This window comes from Macrotis lagotis, chromosome 8, assembly GCF_037893015.1.
Source record: "Macrotis lagotis isolate mMagLag1 chromosome 8, bilby.v1.9.chrom.fasta, whole genome shotgun sequence".
Classification (NCBI taxonomy): Eukaryota; Metazoa; Chordata; class Mammalia; order Peramelemorphia; family Peramelidae; genus Macrotis; species Macrotis lagotis.
This window is the reverse complement of record NC_133665.1, coordinates 157,527,376-157,541,250: the sequence shown is the minus strand read 5'-3', so window position 1 is coordinate 157,541,250 and position 13,875 is coordinate 157,527,376. Positions and strand designations below refer to the sequence as shown.

Sequence of the window (13,875 nt, the reverse complement as noted above, 5' to 3'; positions counted from 1 at the left end):
AACATACTGAAAGAATGAAAAATTAAAGAAAATGTGAAATATCTCATTGGAAAAACAACTGACCTAGAAAACAGATCCAAGAGAGATAATTTAAAAATTATTGCACTACCTGAAATTTATGACTAGGAAAAGTGCCTAGGTCTTATTTTTCAAGAATTAATATAGCAAAATTTCCCTAAGATCCTAGAAGAAGAGGGTAAAATAGAAATTGAGGGAATCCACCAATCACCTCCTGAAAGAGATCGCAAAATAAAAACTGCCAGGGATATTATAGCCAAATTCCAAAACTTCCAAGTCCAAGAGAAAAATGCTAAAAGCTGCCAGAAACAAGCAATTCAATCTCTGTGGTGCTACAAGCAGGATTACTTAGGATTTAGAAGTGTCTGTATTATGTGGTATATCATATTCCAGAAGGCAAAGAATTTGGATTACAATCAGGAATCAACTACCTAGCAAAACTGAACATACTCTTTCAGGGGAAAAAGAAGAAAGTTCAAAACACAGGGGACTTTCAAAGTTCCTGTTGAAATGACCAGAACCTAATAGAAAGTTTGATCTCTAAGTACAGGATTCAGATGAAGTATAGTGAGGGAGAATGAGAAGGATTAATTATAAGGAACTTAATGAAGTTGTACTGTTTGTATTCCTGCATGGGCAGAAGATACTGATAACTGATATGAACTTTCTCATTTATAAGATTGGATAGAAGGAGCATATATAGACAAGATACAGGAAGTAGCTGCATATAATGATATAATATAGTAAAAAGATGGAGTCAGTGGATGACATAGGAATGTAATGGAAGGAAGGGAAAGGAGTGGAAGAAGGGGATAATATATTTCACATAAAAGAGTCAAGGAAAAACATGTGCAGTGGAGCAGAACTAGGGAAGGTGAGGGGGAATGAGTGAGCCTTCATTCTCATCAGAAAAAGCTCAGAGAGGAAATAACATATACACTTAATAGAGTATAGAAATCTATCTTACCCTAGAGGAAAAACGAGAGCAAAGAAATGGGATAAAGGTGATGGGGAGGCAGTAGATGATAGAAGAAAATAAAGATTGTCATAGAGGGGAGTCAGATACAATAATGTACTTCTGAGCAGGGATAGGGTGAAGGGAGAGAAAATACAGAATAAATGGGAATGGGGAGGAATAAAATGGAAGAGTATACAGCTAGTAATAGAGACTGTGATAAAAGATATCAAAGAACTTCTCTGGTGGACTTATGATAAAGCAGGCAGCTCATTCCAGAGACAGAGCTGATGGAATCTGAACACAGACTGCACTTTTTATCTTTTCAATGCATTTCTCTTGAGAGTTTTTCCTCTATCTTTTTTGTGGGGGAGGGGGGTTTATGTTTACTTTCACAAGATTATTGTAATATTATAAAAAAATAAACCATAAAAAAGAAATTTTCCAGGGAAATTGCCCTGATATCCAAGAAGCAAAGAGTAAATTAGAAATTGAGGAAATTCACTGATTACCTCCTGAAGGAGATCTCAAAATAAAATCTAAAATTTCCAAGTCAGAGGGAAAATATTACAAAAATAATGTGAAATTACAGTCAGGATTACATAGGATTTAGCGTTAATGGCTCATAGAGCTTGGAATATGATATTCAGGAAGGCAAAAGAGCTTGGATTACAACTGAGAATCAAATGCCTGGCAAAACTGTATGTCCTCTTTCAAAATAAAAGAATATTAATGAAATTTAGGACTTTCAAACTTTCCTGTTGAAATTTCCAGAGCTGAAAAGAAAGTTTAATCTTCAAGTATGGGACTCAGGTGAAGCATAGAGAGGGTGGAAAGGAAGGGCAAATTTTGAGGGATTTAATGATGTTGAAATCTGTGCATTCTCAAATGGGAAGATGATACAGATAATAGTCATATGAACTTTTTCATTTAATAAGGCAGGTAGAAGGAGAAGATATAGACAAAGCACAGGAAGGGGGGGTGAATATAAAGGTATAATATAGTATAAAGTTAGAGTTAATAGATGAGAAAATAATGTCCTGGGAGAAAGGAAAAGGAAAGATAGAATGGATTAAAATATTTCATGAAAAAGAGGCAAGAACTAGCTTTTGCAGTGGAGTGAAGCGGTGGGGGGGGGGTGGAGTGAGGGGGGGAATGAGTAAGCCTTCATTCTCATCAGAAGTGAGTCAGAGAGGAAATAGCATACACACCCAATAGCATTTAAAAAAAATCTATCTTACCCTAGAGGAAAAAAGGAGAGTAAGGGATGGGCAAAGGGGGACAGGGAGAGTGGAGGGGGAATGTAAATGAAAGAAGAGAGGGAGGATAATGGGAAAGTATATCAAGATACAACACACCTTTGTGGAGGCATAGGGTGAAAGTAGAGAGAGAGAATAGAATAAATGGAAGTGGAGAACAGTAGGATGGAAGGAAATACAGTTAGGCATAGTAACTGTAAGTAAAAATATTGAAGCAACTTCTCTGATGGACTTATTATTAAAAAATGTGACTCATTCCAAAGACAGAGTTGATAGTATATGAATATAGACTTAAGTATACTTTTTTCTCTTACTTTATTGTTCTTGAAGTTTCTCTATCTTTGTGAGGTGAGGGGTGTTATGTTTACCTACAAGACAAAGAACTTAGGTAAAAAAATTAAGTCACCTGACTCTCCTTCCAGCTAACTTCGTATTTTTTTCAGTGTGTGTGTGTGTGTGTGTGTGTGTGTGTTAGCTTTAGATGGCAGGATTCTAGCCTTTGTTGAAAAACTAACATTGTGTCCAACTTTCCAAACTCAGAGAAACAGATTTTTTTAGAATTGATAAAAACTTGAGAGTTGATATGATGTGTGTTTGTGTGTGTGTGGTGGGGTGTTTATATTTCATTTTGCAGGTGAGTCAACTAAGGCTCAGGGAGATTGAGACAAGTTAATGATCATCAGATCTAAAGAAGAAAAAACCAAAAATACTTAAGTTTAAAGGTTAACAAACAGTTGTCTTTTTTTCTTTGATTGCAGTGAGGTATTGATTAGGTTAAGTTTTATTTTAATCCTGTTAAAATGACAGATTATAAGTTAGAAGCATATCAGGAATGGACAAGACTTCACAATGATGGACTTTGGCCTCATTTCAACTTACCACTTTCTAGAAAAAAGGACCTAGTTCTTTTTCCTCTCTGTCATCATACCTCAGTTCTCTGGGAATGTTCTCTCCCCTACCATTAATAGTAGTTATTATTTATATTAGATATCACTTTATGAAACCTTTCATCTCTAAACAACATGAAGTGAAAAGCTTTCAAAAAAGTCAACATGGGGCAGCTAGGTGACGCAGTGCATAGAGAACTGGCCCTGGAGTCAGGAGTACCTGAGTTCAAATCCGGTCGCAGATACTTAATAGTTACCTAGCTGTGTGTTCTTGGGCAAGCCACTTAACCCCATTGCCTAGCAAAAACTTAAAAAAAAATCAACATGATTAGGTGTATCTCATTCCATCTCTCCTATTTTCTACTGGAAATATCTCAAGATGCTTTTGCTTGGCTTACTAAAGATGCCCTTGTGTCTCAGTACTTTTATTCAATTATGTAAAGCTATCATTCCATTCACCTGTGCAATAGTCCATGGTACATTAAACATAACAAAGCTATAGGAGGATAGTGACTTGTTCTCCGTCTTTCTATCTGAATAAAAGATAGGACGCGAATAACATCTATTTTTGTACAATATTCTAAAATTTGTAAATCACTTGAAATATATTTTGTAAATTAGTAAATCTATCATGTGTGGGAATGTGGTAGGTAATTAGATAACCATTCCTACTTCAGGAACATGAAGACAGAGTTGTTGCTTTTTCCTTTTTTTTTTCATCATAGCCTTTGGAGCAAATTAGTCCTGTAGCATTTCTCTATTAAAATAAACCTCAGTGATCCCATTAACCAAAGCATTTTTTCAGCAGCACAAGACACATAACCATATTTTTAGTATGTTCCTACATTAAAACATAAAACTAATGGTCTGAGAAAGTGATCAGGCATGGTCATGATTTTGATAGCAGCATATCATTATTTTCCTTTGGATTCATCAAAACTTTTTCTTTTTGATTTAAAGAAAAAGATGAGTATTTGAAGAAAGTTTTGTTGGTCACAGAGCATGAATGGGAAAATGATTTAAAGATGTATCAAGTTTTTAAAGAAAAATATGTTCTTAGATCATCAGAGCAGAACAGCTTTGAACTTCATCAAAGTCACTTATGTTGAAAGATGAAATTTACTACTAAGTTATGAGAAATCATGCTGCCTCGAGCTGCTCATCGAGAGAGGCTCTCACTGATTATGCTACAACAATTTAGCTAATTAGGCCTTGGTAATTTTTCTGTTGAAGAAACACCCAGCTAATCTGAGACTTGGGCTCCTAGGTATTTTAACATTAATGTAAACTTCATCAGCTCTTTCTTACTAATTCCATTCAACCTTCCTAACACCACTGAGTGCAATGTATCAGGCTAAGAATACTATAAACATAATTTTCCAAAGCTATAAAGTCAACGTTTACCCACTACTGAGGGAAGCTAATTGACTTTTAAAGACATAAATAATAAAGAAAAATATTGAAATAATAGAAAATGGTTTGCAGTACAAATTAATGAGAATCCAACATCTCATAAAAAATAAATACTTTTTACACATCAACTTTTAGTTGATAGTAGCAACTTTTACAGGATTTAAAGAATTACTTTGCTATATTTCAGTGGGCATGTCAAAGAATCTCCTGAAGTTTGAGAGATAGAATCATATACTCAAGTCACCTAGTCTAGTCCCCTATTTTTTTTACAAATATTTGCATTTTACAAGTAAGGAAACTGAAGCCAAAGAAGTTTAATATTTGCTCAAAGCAATATTGGTAGTTGTACCACTTGTAGGAAAGGTCCAATGACCCCAGAGTCAGTTGTATTTCTTCTACATTGCACTGCTGGACTTGCTTTTGTGGGCAAGTCAGTAACTAATTGGCAATTAAGGAGATGATAATTCTTTTAAATTCATCTATTTTATTCTTTTGAAACTTCATCCACATGCATAAGTACATTTTAAGTTACAAAATTTCCTTCCACCTCCCTACCCATCCCCCTCCTCTCAGTGGAGAACAAGTCAGGTTAATACTGTACATACATATTTTTGATAAATACGTTTACAGATTAGTCATTTTCAGTATGAAGGATTAGAATTAAGGGAAAGCAGGGTCGTTTTTGTTTGTTTTCGTTTTGTATACTGTTGATAATCGTGAAAGAAAACTTAAGCCTGCAATCTTTTTTTTTGATTAGGATTTGTGATATATCTCCTGAGATCTGGATTAGTAAAACAAGTATATTGACTATTATCCCACACCATAGTCATCAACTTTTGCCATTTAATTGATTTCTCTCCTGTTAAGTCTTCATCAGTTTTAAAACTAACAAGCAAGCAAACCACACACACACACAAAGCAAAACAGAAACCAAAAAAACAAAAACCCTCAATAGGTATTACTATTCCTCATAGTTATTATGTTCACTCTCTTCTGTCATTTTCAGTTGTGCTTGCCTATGTGTGATTTCAGTTGGGGTGTTCTTAGCAGAGATAATAGAGTGCTTTTGCAATTTCCTTTCTCCACTTCATTTTACAGAAAACTGAGACAAACAGGATTAAGTGACTTGTCCAGGGCCACACAGCTGGTAAGTATCTGAGACTGGATTTAAATTCAGGATGATGTCTTCCTGACTCCAGACCTGTGCATTATGGCAACACCTAGCTGGCTTATCACAAATTAGGCAAATAATAAATTTTTATTGAATTGAATTATAACTCTCTCTCCCTTTCTACAAACTTTGACACTGTGTATCAACCCATTCAACTCAATATTTAGCATGTGAATTTTCATACACTTTTCTTATTGGTTATCCTTCTAACCTACCTCTACCTTTTTTTTGAGTCTCTCTCTTTTTCTAAGGTTTTTGTAAGGCAAATGGGGTTAAGTGACTTGCCCAAGGCCACACAGCTAGGTAATTATTAAGTGTCTGAGACCGGATTTGAACCCAGGTACTCCTGACTCTAAGGCAGATGCTTTATCCACTACGCCACCTAGCCGCCCCTTTCTTTCCAGTCTCTTTATGCTAAATCTTACGTCTTACACGTGTACATTAAGATTTTTCTAAACCTCCTCTCTCTCTCTCTCTCTCTCTCTGAGATCACGTTTCCCATGCATTTTGTTATCATTAATGTGTAGATGATTCACAGATCTGTACATCCCAGCCCTAGATTTTCTCCTGATTCACACTATCTCCATATCAAACAAATATATCCAAAATAAAATGTATTATCTTTTGTTCCAAAACATTCTTCTCTTTTGAACATCCCTATTACATAGCTAGGAAGGTTAAAAAAAATTTGCTAAAGAGAAGAATCTTAGGATCATATTAAGACAACTAAGACATAATTCCTCAGAGATAAATGAAATCACTTTCTAAGCACCAGGATCATAAATTAGATTTTTTTTTCTGTTTTCTTATCTCTTGATTTACCCCTTTCCTTTCTAACCTTAATCAGGCTAAACTTATTTTCTCATTTTTCTGTTTAGGTGTTTACTTTTATCTAATAATTATTCTCCTGTTGGTTTTGTTCCCTTACCAGATATAAACACTGCTCTGTCTTCTAATGTATCTAGGAGATTACTTAGTATCTTGACTCTAATTTCTTTAAATTCCAATAAAGTTTTGTATGCCTACTTTCAAAAACATTTTCTGACACATAGTAGATGTTTAATATTTGTTGCATTGAATATAATTGCTCTCAAACACAATTTCTAAACAAAGCAATAAGAAAAAAGTACCAAGTTTTACCTTGACCCTATTCTATGAGACCTTTGTTGTATTTTTATGATATATTCCAGGATCATTATAAAATTTCTTTCAATGGTTTTATGATATATTCGAAATCAATTTCAATATTTTTTTTCTTATCAAGTTATTATTGAGTTGACACATTTAATACCAAAATAATTTCTCAAGAAATTTAAAAATTACTTTATATATTAATATCACTTTCTTACAATAGGTTAAGAATTTGTGAATTTCAACTTACAGGCAAACTGGACTTTTGCTTCTTTACTGACAACTGTTCCAAGAGAATTTGATGCAAAACATTGATAAGTACCAGTATCTCGATTTCTGTTCGGATTAATCACCACAAGATTTCCTCCATTGAGCTTATAACGATATTCCATACTTAGGTCAATGTCACTTCCATTGAGCTGCCATCTGTAAAACAAATTTCATATTTTTTTTTGCTTTTTCTGTGCTTGTTATTTTTTATATTTAAATTAGGAAAGATAAGCTATTATATCTAGACAGCTTTAAGCATGTTATATATTTAAAAATAGGAAGGTGCTTATAAAGTCTGTATTTTTGATTGGAGTCATGGTCTTTGGATTTTGGTAGAAAAATACCATGGATACTTGAGTATTTAATCAGAATATGTTTTAGAGTATACCAAAATTATCAATTGTCAGTTTGAAATGACATTTTTCCATGTAGATTTTCTCTAAATATAAGCATGTTACCCTGAGGCCATAACAAACATTTAGTGTGTGTGTGTGTGTGTGTATATATATATATGTGTGTATATATGTTAAGATGCAAAAAAGATGGGCAAAATATGAGGAAAGCAATCTAGACACATATCTAATATTCTGCAATTGACAAATTTAAAGGATTTTAGGTTATATTTTTCACATCTTCCCCCTCTCTCAAGATTTATTCATCCAGACTGACTGAACATATTTAATTAATCAAATAAGTGAACACCATCCACTTCAATTTGTGTAAGCACACCTCTCTAAGATACTGTCAACTATTTTAAACTGATAGAAACTATTTTGGAAATTATGCTTTCTAACTGACAGGAGGAATGGCTGGGAGGGCTGGGGAACTTCTTTGGGGAATAAATCATAAGTTGTTTGGTTTGGTTTTTTTTTTTTTTTTGTATTTTATTTTGTGAGGGAAGAGGACCTAGAAGGAACAGTCTTGTAATGTTAATAGGACAGGGAACTCAGAAAGGAGCAAACTCCTTATACTGATGCATGTCAATTGCTGCTCTACAACTTAAAAGTCTATGAAAACTATGTGAATACAGTTTTGAAAAATTCATTTCCTTTTCTTACTACTTAGCAAATCAAAAACAAAAATAAAAAATCTTTCCTTCTCCTGTTACCACTGGAAAGGTAAAAAATAGGGGCAATGTTTGGCTCTAGCTAAGTGACAATATTTAGAGTGATAGATATAGACTAAAGAAGCCCTGAGTTATTTGGTTAGTACAGTACATAGCAAATTGGCCTTGCTGCTAGGGAGACAAAAGTTCAAATTTAGCCTTTAGTAGTCAGTAGTTATGTGATCTTGGGCAAGTTATTTCACTTCCCTCAGTCTCAGTTTCCTCATCTGTATAATGGGAATAATAAAACCAAATACCTCCTGGGGTTGTTGAAAAAATAGTATTTGCATGTACTTTTTTATCATAGGAATTACTATTTTTATTATCATAGAAATCCCAACAAAAGAATCAACTATAAATGCTATCATTATTTAATCTCTACTAAGTTATTTAAAATATGATTTGAATGTTCCAAAATTGATTTACAAAGAGATTTTTGGGAATTGTGCAAATGGAGGTCCTTTTAGATTCTGAGAATCCAATAACTAATGAAATCTATGTTAATTTAAAACTATTAGGATCAAAATCATTAATGCAAAATTTCAAACAATACTGTGAGACTAAAATGTTTAAAGAGTAATTAACTTGAAAGGCATCCAGCTAAAAAAAAAGCATTCTTGCAGCTTTATTTGGGCTGCTCAGTAAGAGTAGATGTCATTTTTATTTAAAATTCAGGTTACCAAAATGGAGAAAAAAGAAAGATGAAATTCTAATCTATGAAAAGCAAAATTGAAAGGGGGGGGTAGGGATGAAGTCAAGATGGAAAAGAAAAGGTAGCAATGCAGCAAAATTCTCCTCACATTCTTCTTCAAATTTTGGAGTTGCAGAGTCACTAAAATTTCCATGTGAGGCATTTTTCCATTATGAGAAAACTGACAACTTTAGGATCAGAGGTTGATGACTTTAGGGTGGAAGCCAGCCCAGAAAGCAGGGGGTGGGGGCAGAACAAATGGTAGTCCTCAGAGATAGTTGTGACAGTGGCAACAGAAGCTTGGGGAACTCTCAATCTGACAGTCCAAGTGTTAGACAATTAGACAGAAAAAGATTACAAGAGATCTTTTGATTGACACAGATGGGAATTCTGTCATCTCCAAACTTTTCTGGGTCATAGTTCCTGGGACATAAGGGAACTGGGGACTGGATTATAATTGCAAGGAAGAAAAGATTCTAGTACTTATGACTGCAGGAAAGCAGGACTCCAGGTTATAGTTCCAGGTTTAAGAGGAAGACTAGCCCTTATGGCTACAGGTTATCAAAGGGGCCTTTACTGGGTAACACCAAGAGCAGAGATCAGGATGAAGACATGAAACCTGCCCTTAGATCTTACCGCCTTAGATCCACAAAAAACTTTCAGACCACCAGAACTAGTTTTAAAAAGAGACAGAAATGTGGGAAACTGGTATACTAATTTTGGAGGTGTGAACTGCTTCAAACATTCTGGAAAGCCATTTGGAATTACTCCCAGTGGGCAATAAACTATGAATACCCTTTGATCTAGCAATATTACTACTAGATCTGAATCACCATGGGGGGGCAGCCTGAAGCATCCTTCCCATCCTTAGGTGAGCAGAGCATAATTTTAACATAAAATACAAAATCAATAAATAGGCCTGGAAAAAATGATCAAAAAGAAGAACTCGATCATTAAAAAACCTACTATAGTGTAAGGGAAGCTCAAGACATAAACTCAAGACAACAGTGGAAAAACAGCTGAAAATTCTCAAAAAAAAAAATGAAGATTGAACCCAAGCCCAAAGAGAATTACTAGAAAAAGTTAAAGAGATAAAACTAGTAGAGGAAAAATGGAAAAGAAAAGGAGAGTGACGTAAGAAATTTGTGAAAATAGAAAAATATGAATAGAGTACATTATAAAAAGCAAAATAGATAATTTTGATGACATTAAATTAAAGAATTTTTGTACAAATAAAATCAATGCATCCAAAAAAGAATGCAAAAAGTGGTGAAACAATTTTTTTTACAATTCGTACTTGTGCTAAAGGACTCATTTTTAAAATATATAGAGACCTGAGTCAAATTTATTTTATAGGTTTTTTTGCAAGGCAAATGGGGTTAAGTTGCTTGCCCAAGGCCACACAGCTAGGTAATTATTAAGTGTCTCAGATCGGATTTGAACCCAGGTACTCCTGACTCCAAGGCCAGTGCTTTATGCACTGTGCCACCTAGCCACCCCTGAGTCAAATTTTTAAAGAAATGATTCATTCCCCAATTAACAAATAATCAAAGATTATGAACAGATATTTTCTAGATAAAGAGTTTAAAGTTATCTATATTCATATGAAAAATGCTGTAAATAATTATTGATAAAAGAAATGCAAATCAAAACAACTCTTAGGTACCACCTCATACCCATCACACTGGCCAATATGGTAAAAAATGGAAAATGATGAGTACTGGCGGAAATGTGGGAAACTGGTACACTAATTTTGGAGGTGTGAACTGCTTCAAACATTCTGGAAAGCCATTTGGAATTACTCCCAGTGGGCAATAAACTGTGAATACCCTTTGATCTAGCAATGTTACTACTAGATCTGTATCCCAAAGAAATCATAAAACGGAGAATAAGACTCATACATATAAAAATAAATAGTAGGGTTTTTTTGTGGTGAAAACAATTGGAAATTGAGAGGATACTCATCAACTGGTGAATGACTGAAACAAATGGAATATAAATGTGATGGAGTACTAGAGTTCTGTAAGAAATCATGAACAGGAGGACTTCTGAAAGGCCTAGAAAGACTTACATGAACTGATGTGCAATAAAGTGAACAGAACCAGAACACTGTACACATTAATAGCAACACTGTGTGGTGATCAACTATAATAGATAATTCTCAGTAGTACAATGATCAAAGTCAATTCCAAAGAATTTGTGATGGAAAACCCTATCCATATCTAGAGAAAGAACTATGGAGTCTGAGTGCAAACCAAAGCATATAGTTTTCATTTTGTTGTTGTTATTTTTATTTTTATTGAATTTTACAGTTTTTCCCTTCATCTCACTTCCCTCCTCCCACTTCCCCACAGAATATAGTTTTCAGTTTTTAAAATGTTGTATGCTTTATGTTTTTCCCCTCATGGTTCTTTTCCCTTTTGTTGTCTGATTCTTTGTTCAGAACATGATGAATATGCAAAAATATGTTTAAAATCAAAATACATGCATAACCCCTTTCAGGTTACTCACTATCAAGAGAAGGGTGAGGGAGGGAAGGGAGGGGGGAAAAAGCATGGAACTCAAAATCTTACAAAAGTTAATGTTGAAGGCTATCTTTTCATGTATTTGGAAAAATAAACAAATGAATTTATATAAAAAGGAAAGAAAATAGTATGATTTTTTAAAAAAAATGTCACATACAAATCACTGAAGAAAATAACACCTGAAAAACAGAATTGGCCTAACAACAAAACAGACACAAAATTCACTAAAGAAAGATCTTTCCACAAAAAGTAAAATAGGCAACATGGAATAGGAGGTACAAAAATTCACTGAATAATAAAATTATGAATTAGAACTCGGCAAGTGGAAGTTAATAATTTCATAAGACATGAAGAATCCATCAAACAAATTCAAAAGCATGAAATACCATAAGAAAATGTGCAGTATCTTTTCAGAAAAAGCAACTCATCTGGAAAATAGATCAAACAGCGGTAATTTAAGACTTACCAGACTCATGGAAAGTCAAGATATAAAAAAAGTCCTGAACATCAACTTTCTAAAAATTTTAAAAGGAAATTGCCTTGTTTCTTTTATCTTTGAACTATTCTTAAAATAGAAATTGAAAGGATTTGCTCCAAAAAAAACCCCAAAGGAAAAAGCTCCTAAATATATTAAAGCAAAATTTCAGAGCTCCCATTTAAAAAAAAATTCAACCAAAAAGAGACTATTCAAATATTTTGGAAATCAAATAAGTAGTTGCAACTTCCTCAGTAAAGGAGCAGAGTACTTGGGTTATAATATTCTGCATGGCAAAAGAGCTAAGATTACAACAAAGAAACACTTACCCAGCAAAATTTAATTTCATCCTTCAGGGATGAAAAAGGACATTTAAGGCAATAAGTATTCCTAATGAAATGACCAAAACCAAAAGGAAAATTTGATATTAAAACACATGACTCAAGAGAAATATAAAATGGTTAACATGAAATTAATCAAATGACACTCAATAAAGTTAAACCATTTACATTTCTATATTAAAAGATGATACATAGAGCTCCTATATTAAAAGATGATACATAGGCCCATTACAAAAGTCTAGATCAAGAGCATACAAAATGTGAAGCAATTGTGTTGGAATAATCTCAACTTAAAAAAATAATGAAAGGGGTGAGAATGAGGGATATGTTGGGAAAGGGGGAAGGAGAGCTAGATCAGGTAAACATTTTCTCACATAAAAGGGGCCATCTAAGAAATAATTTTTAAGAGTGAAAGGGAAATTGGATGGTGGTGACTGGCAGTGCTTGAAATTCCCTCTCACTGAAATAGATTCAAAGAAGGAAGAAGAAATGAAAGCTATCAATAGTCATATAAAAATGCACTGTGTCACTATTGATTAGAAAAATTTAAATTAAAATAACTCCAAGGTATGACCTTGTATCTATCAAAATGACAAATATTGGAGGGGATTAATGAAAATAGGTAGATTAATATGCTTTTGATGGATTCCTATCATTCTATGTCCAAAGTACTATAAAATTTTGTATAACTTTTGTTTCATAAATATCACTACCAGCTGTGTCACCAAAAGAGATCAAATAAATGGAGGAAAGATACATATATATATATATATATATATATATATATATATATATATATATATAAATATGTATATAATTTATATATATATATAATTTATATATATATATATGCATACACATATAAAAATCCTTATAAGGACTCATTATGTGGTGAGAAAGAATTGGAATCTGAGGGGATACACTTCAATAAGGAACACTGAGTTTTGTGATTATGGAATATTTTGTTCTATAATATTGCAATAGTGCTAGTTGGTAGTGTGTATAAATGGACTATAACAAGTTATCAACAATGAATTGTGATTAACACAGAACACATGTGGGACTAGAAAAGGCAAGGCCCCATCCACCAGACTAAGTTTCTTATATTAATGAAGACATAGGTTTAGTCATTGTTCGCATGATATTTATATTATATATCCATGCTATATGTGTGATATATGTACCTTGACTGTCTTACTTGAAAGGGGTATGGTATTGGAAAACCATGACAATCCCTCTATTAACTGATGCAAAGTGAAATTAGAAGCAAGAAATTATTGCTCAGTAACAACAATGCTAATATAATCAACTGTGTAAAAATTGGTTACTCTAAACAATATGGTATCCACTTCCAGAGTGAGAACTGATGAACTGTAAGCAAACTGAAGTATAATTTTCTCACTTAATTGTTTTGATCATTTTTATGATAGTTAAGGGAAGTGTTTTGCATTATTTCACATATATAATCAATATCATAGTTCTGAGTGGATGCAGTAAGCATTGGAGGGAAGGAGAGAATTTGGAAGTCAAAGTTTAAAAAAGAAAATGTTAATGAGTGAGAGTACAAGAGAGCTGAAGGCGAGAACGAGAGAGAGAGAGATAGAGCGCAAGAGCACAAGAAAGAGTGAGCTATC

General features: G+C 33.5%; 1 protein-coding gene across 1 annotated transcript in view; it reads right to left on the bottom strand.

The window, feature by feature from the left end:
- CNTN3 (contactin 3) overlaps positions 1-13,875 on the bottom strand; it is a 378,875-nt gene that overhangs the window by 280,195 nt on the left and 84,805 nt on the right. The window contains exon 3 of the mRNA XM_074198709.1: positions 7,085-7,260. Coding sequence (XP_074054810.1) covers positions 7,085-7,260 — 176 coding nt within the window. The remainder of the gene's footprint in view (positions 1-7,084; positions 7,261-13,875) is intronic.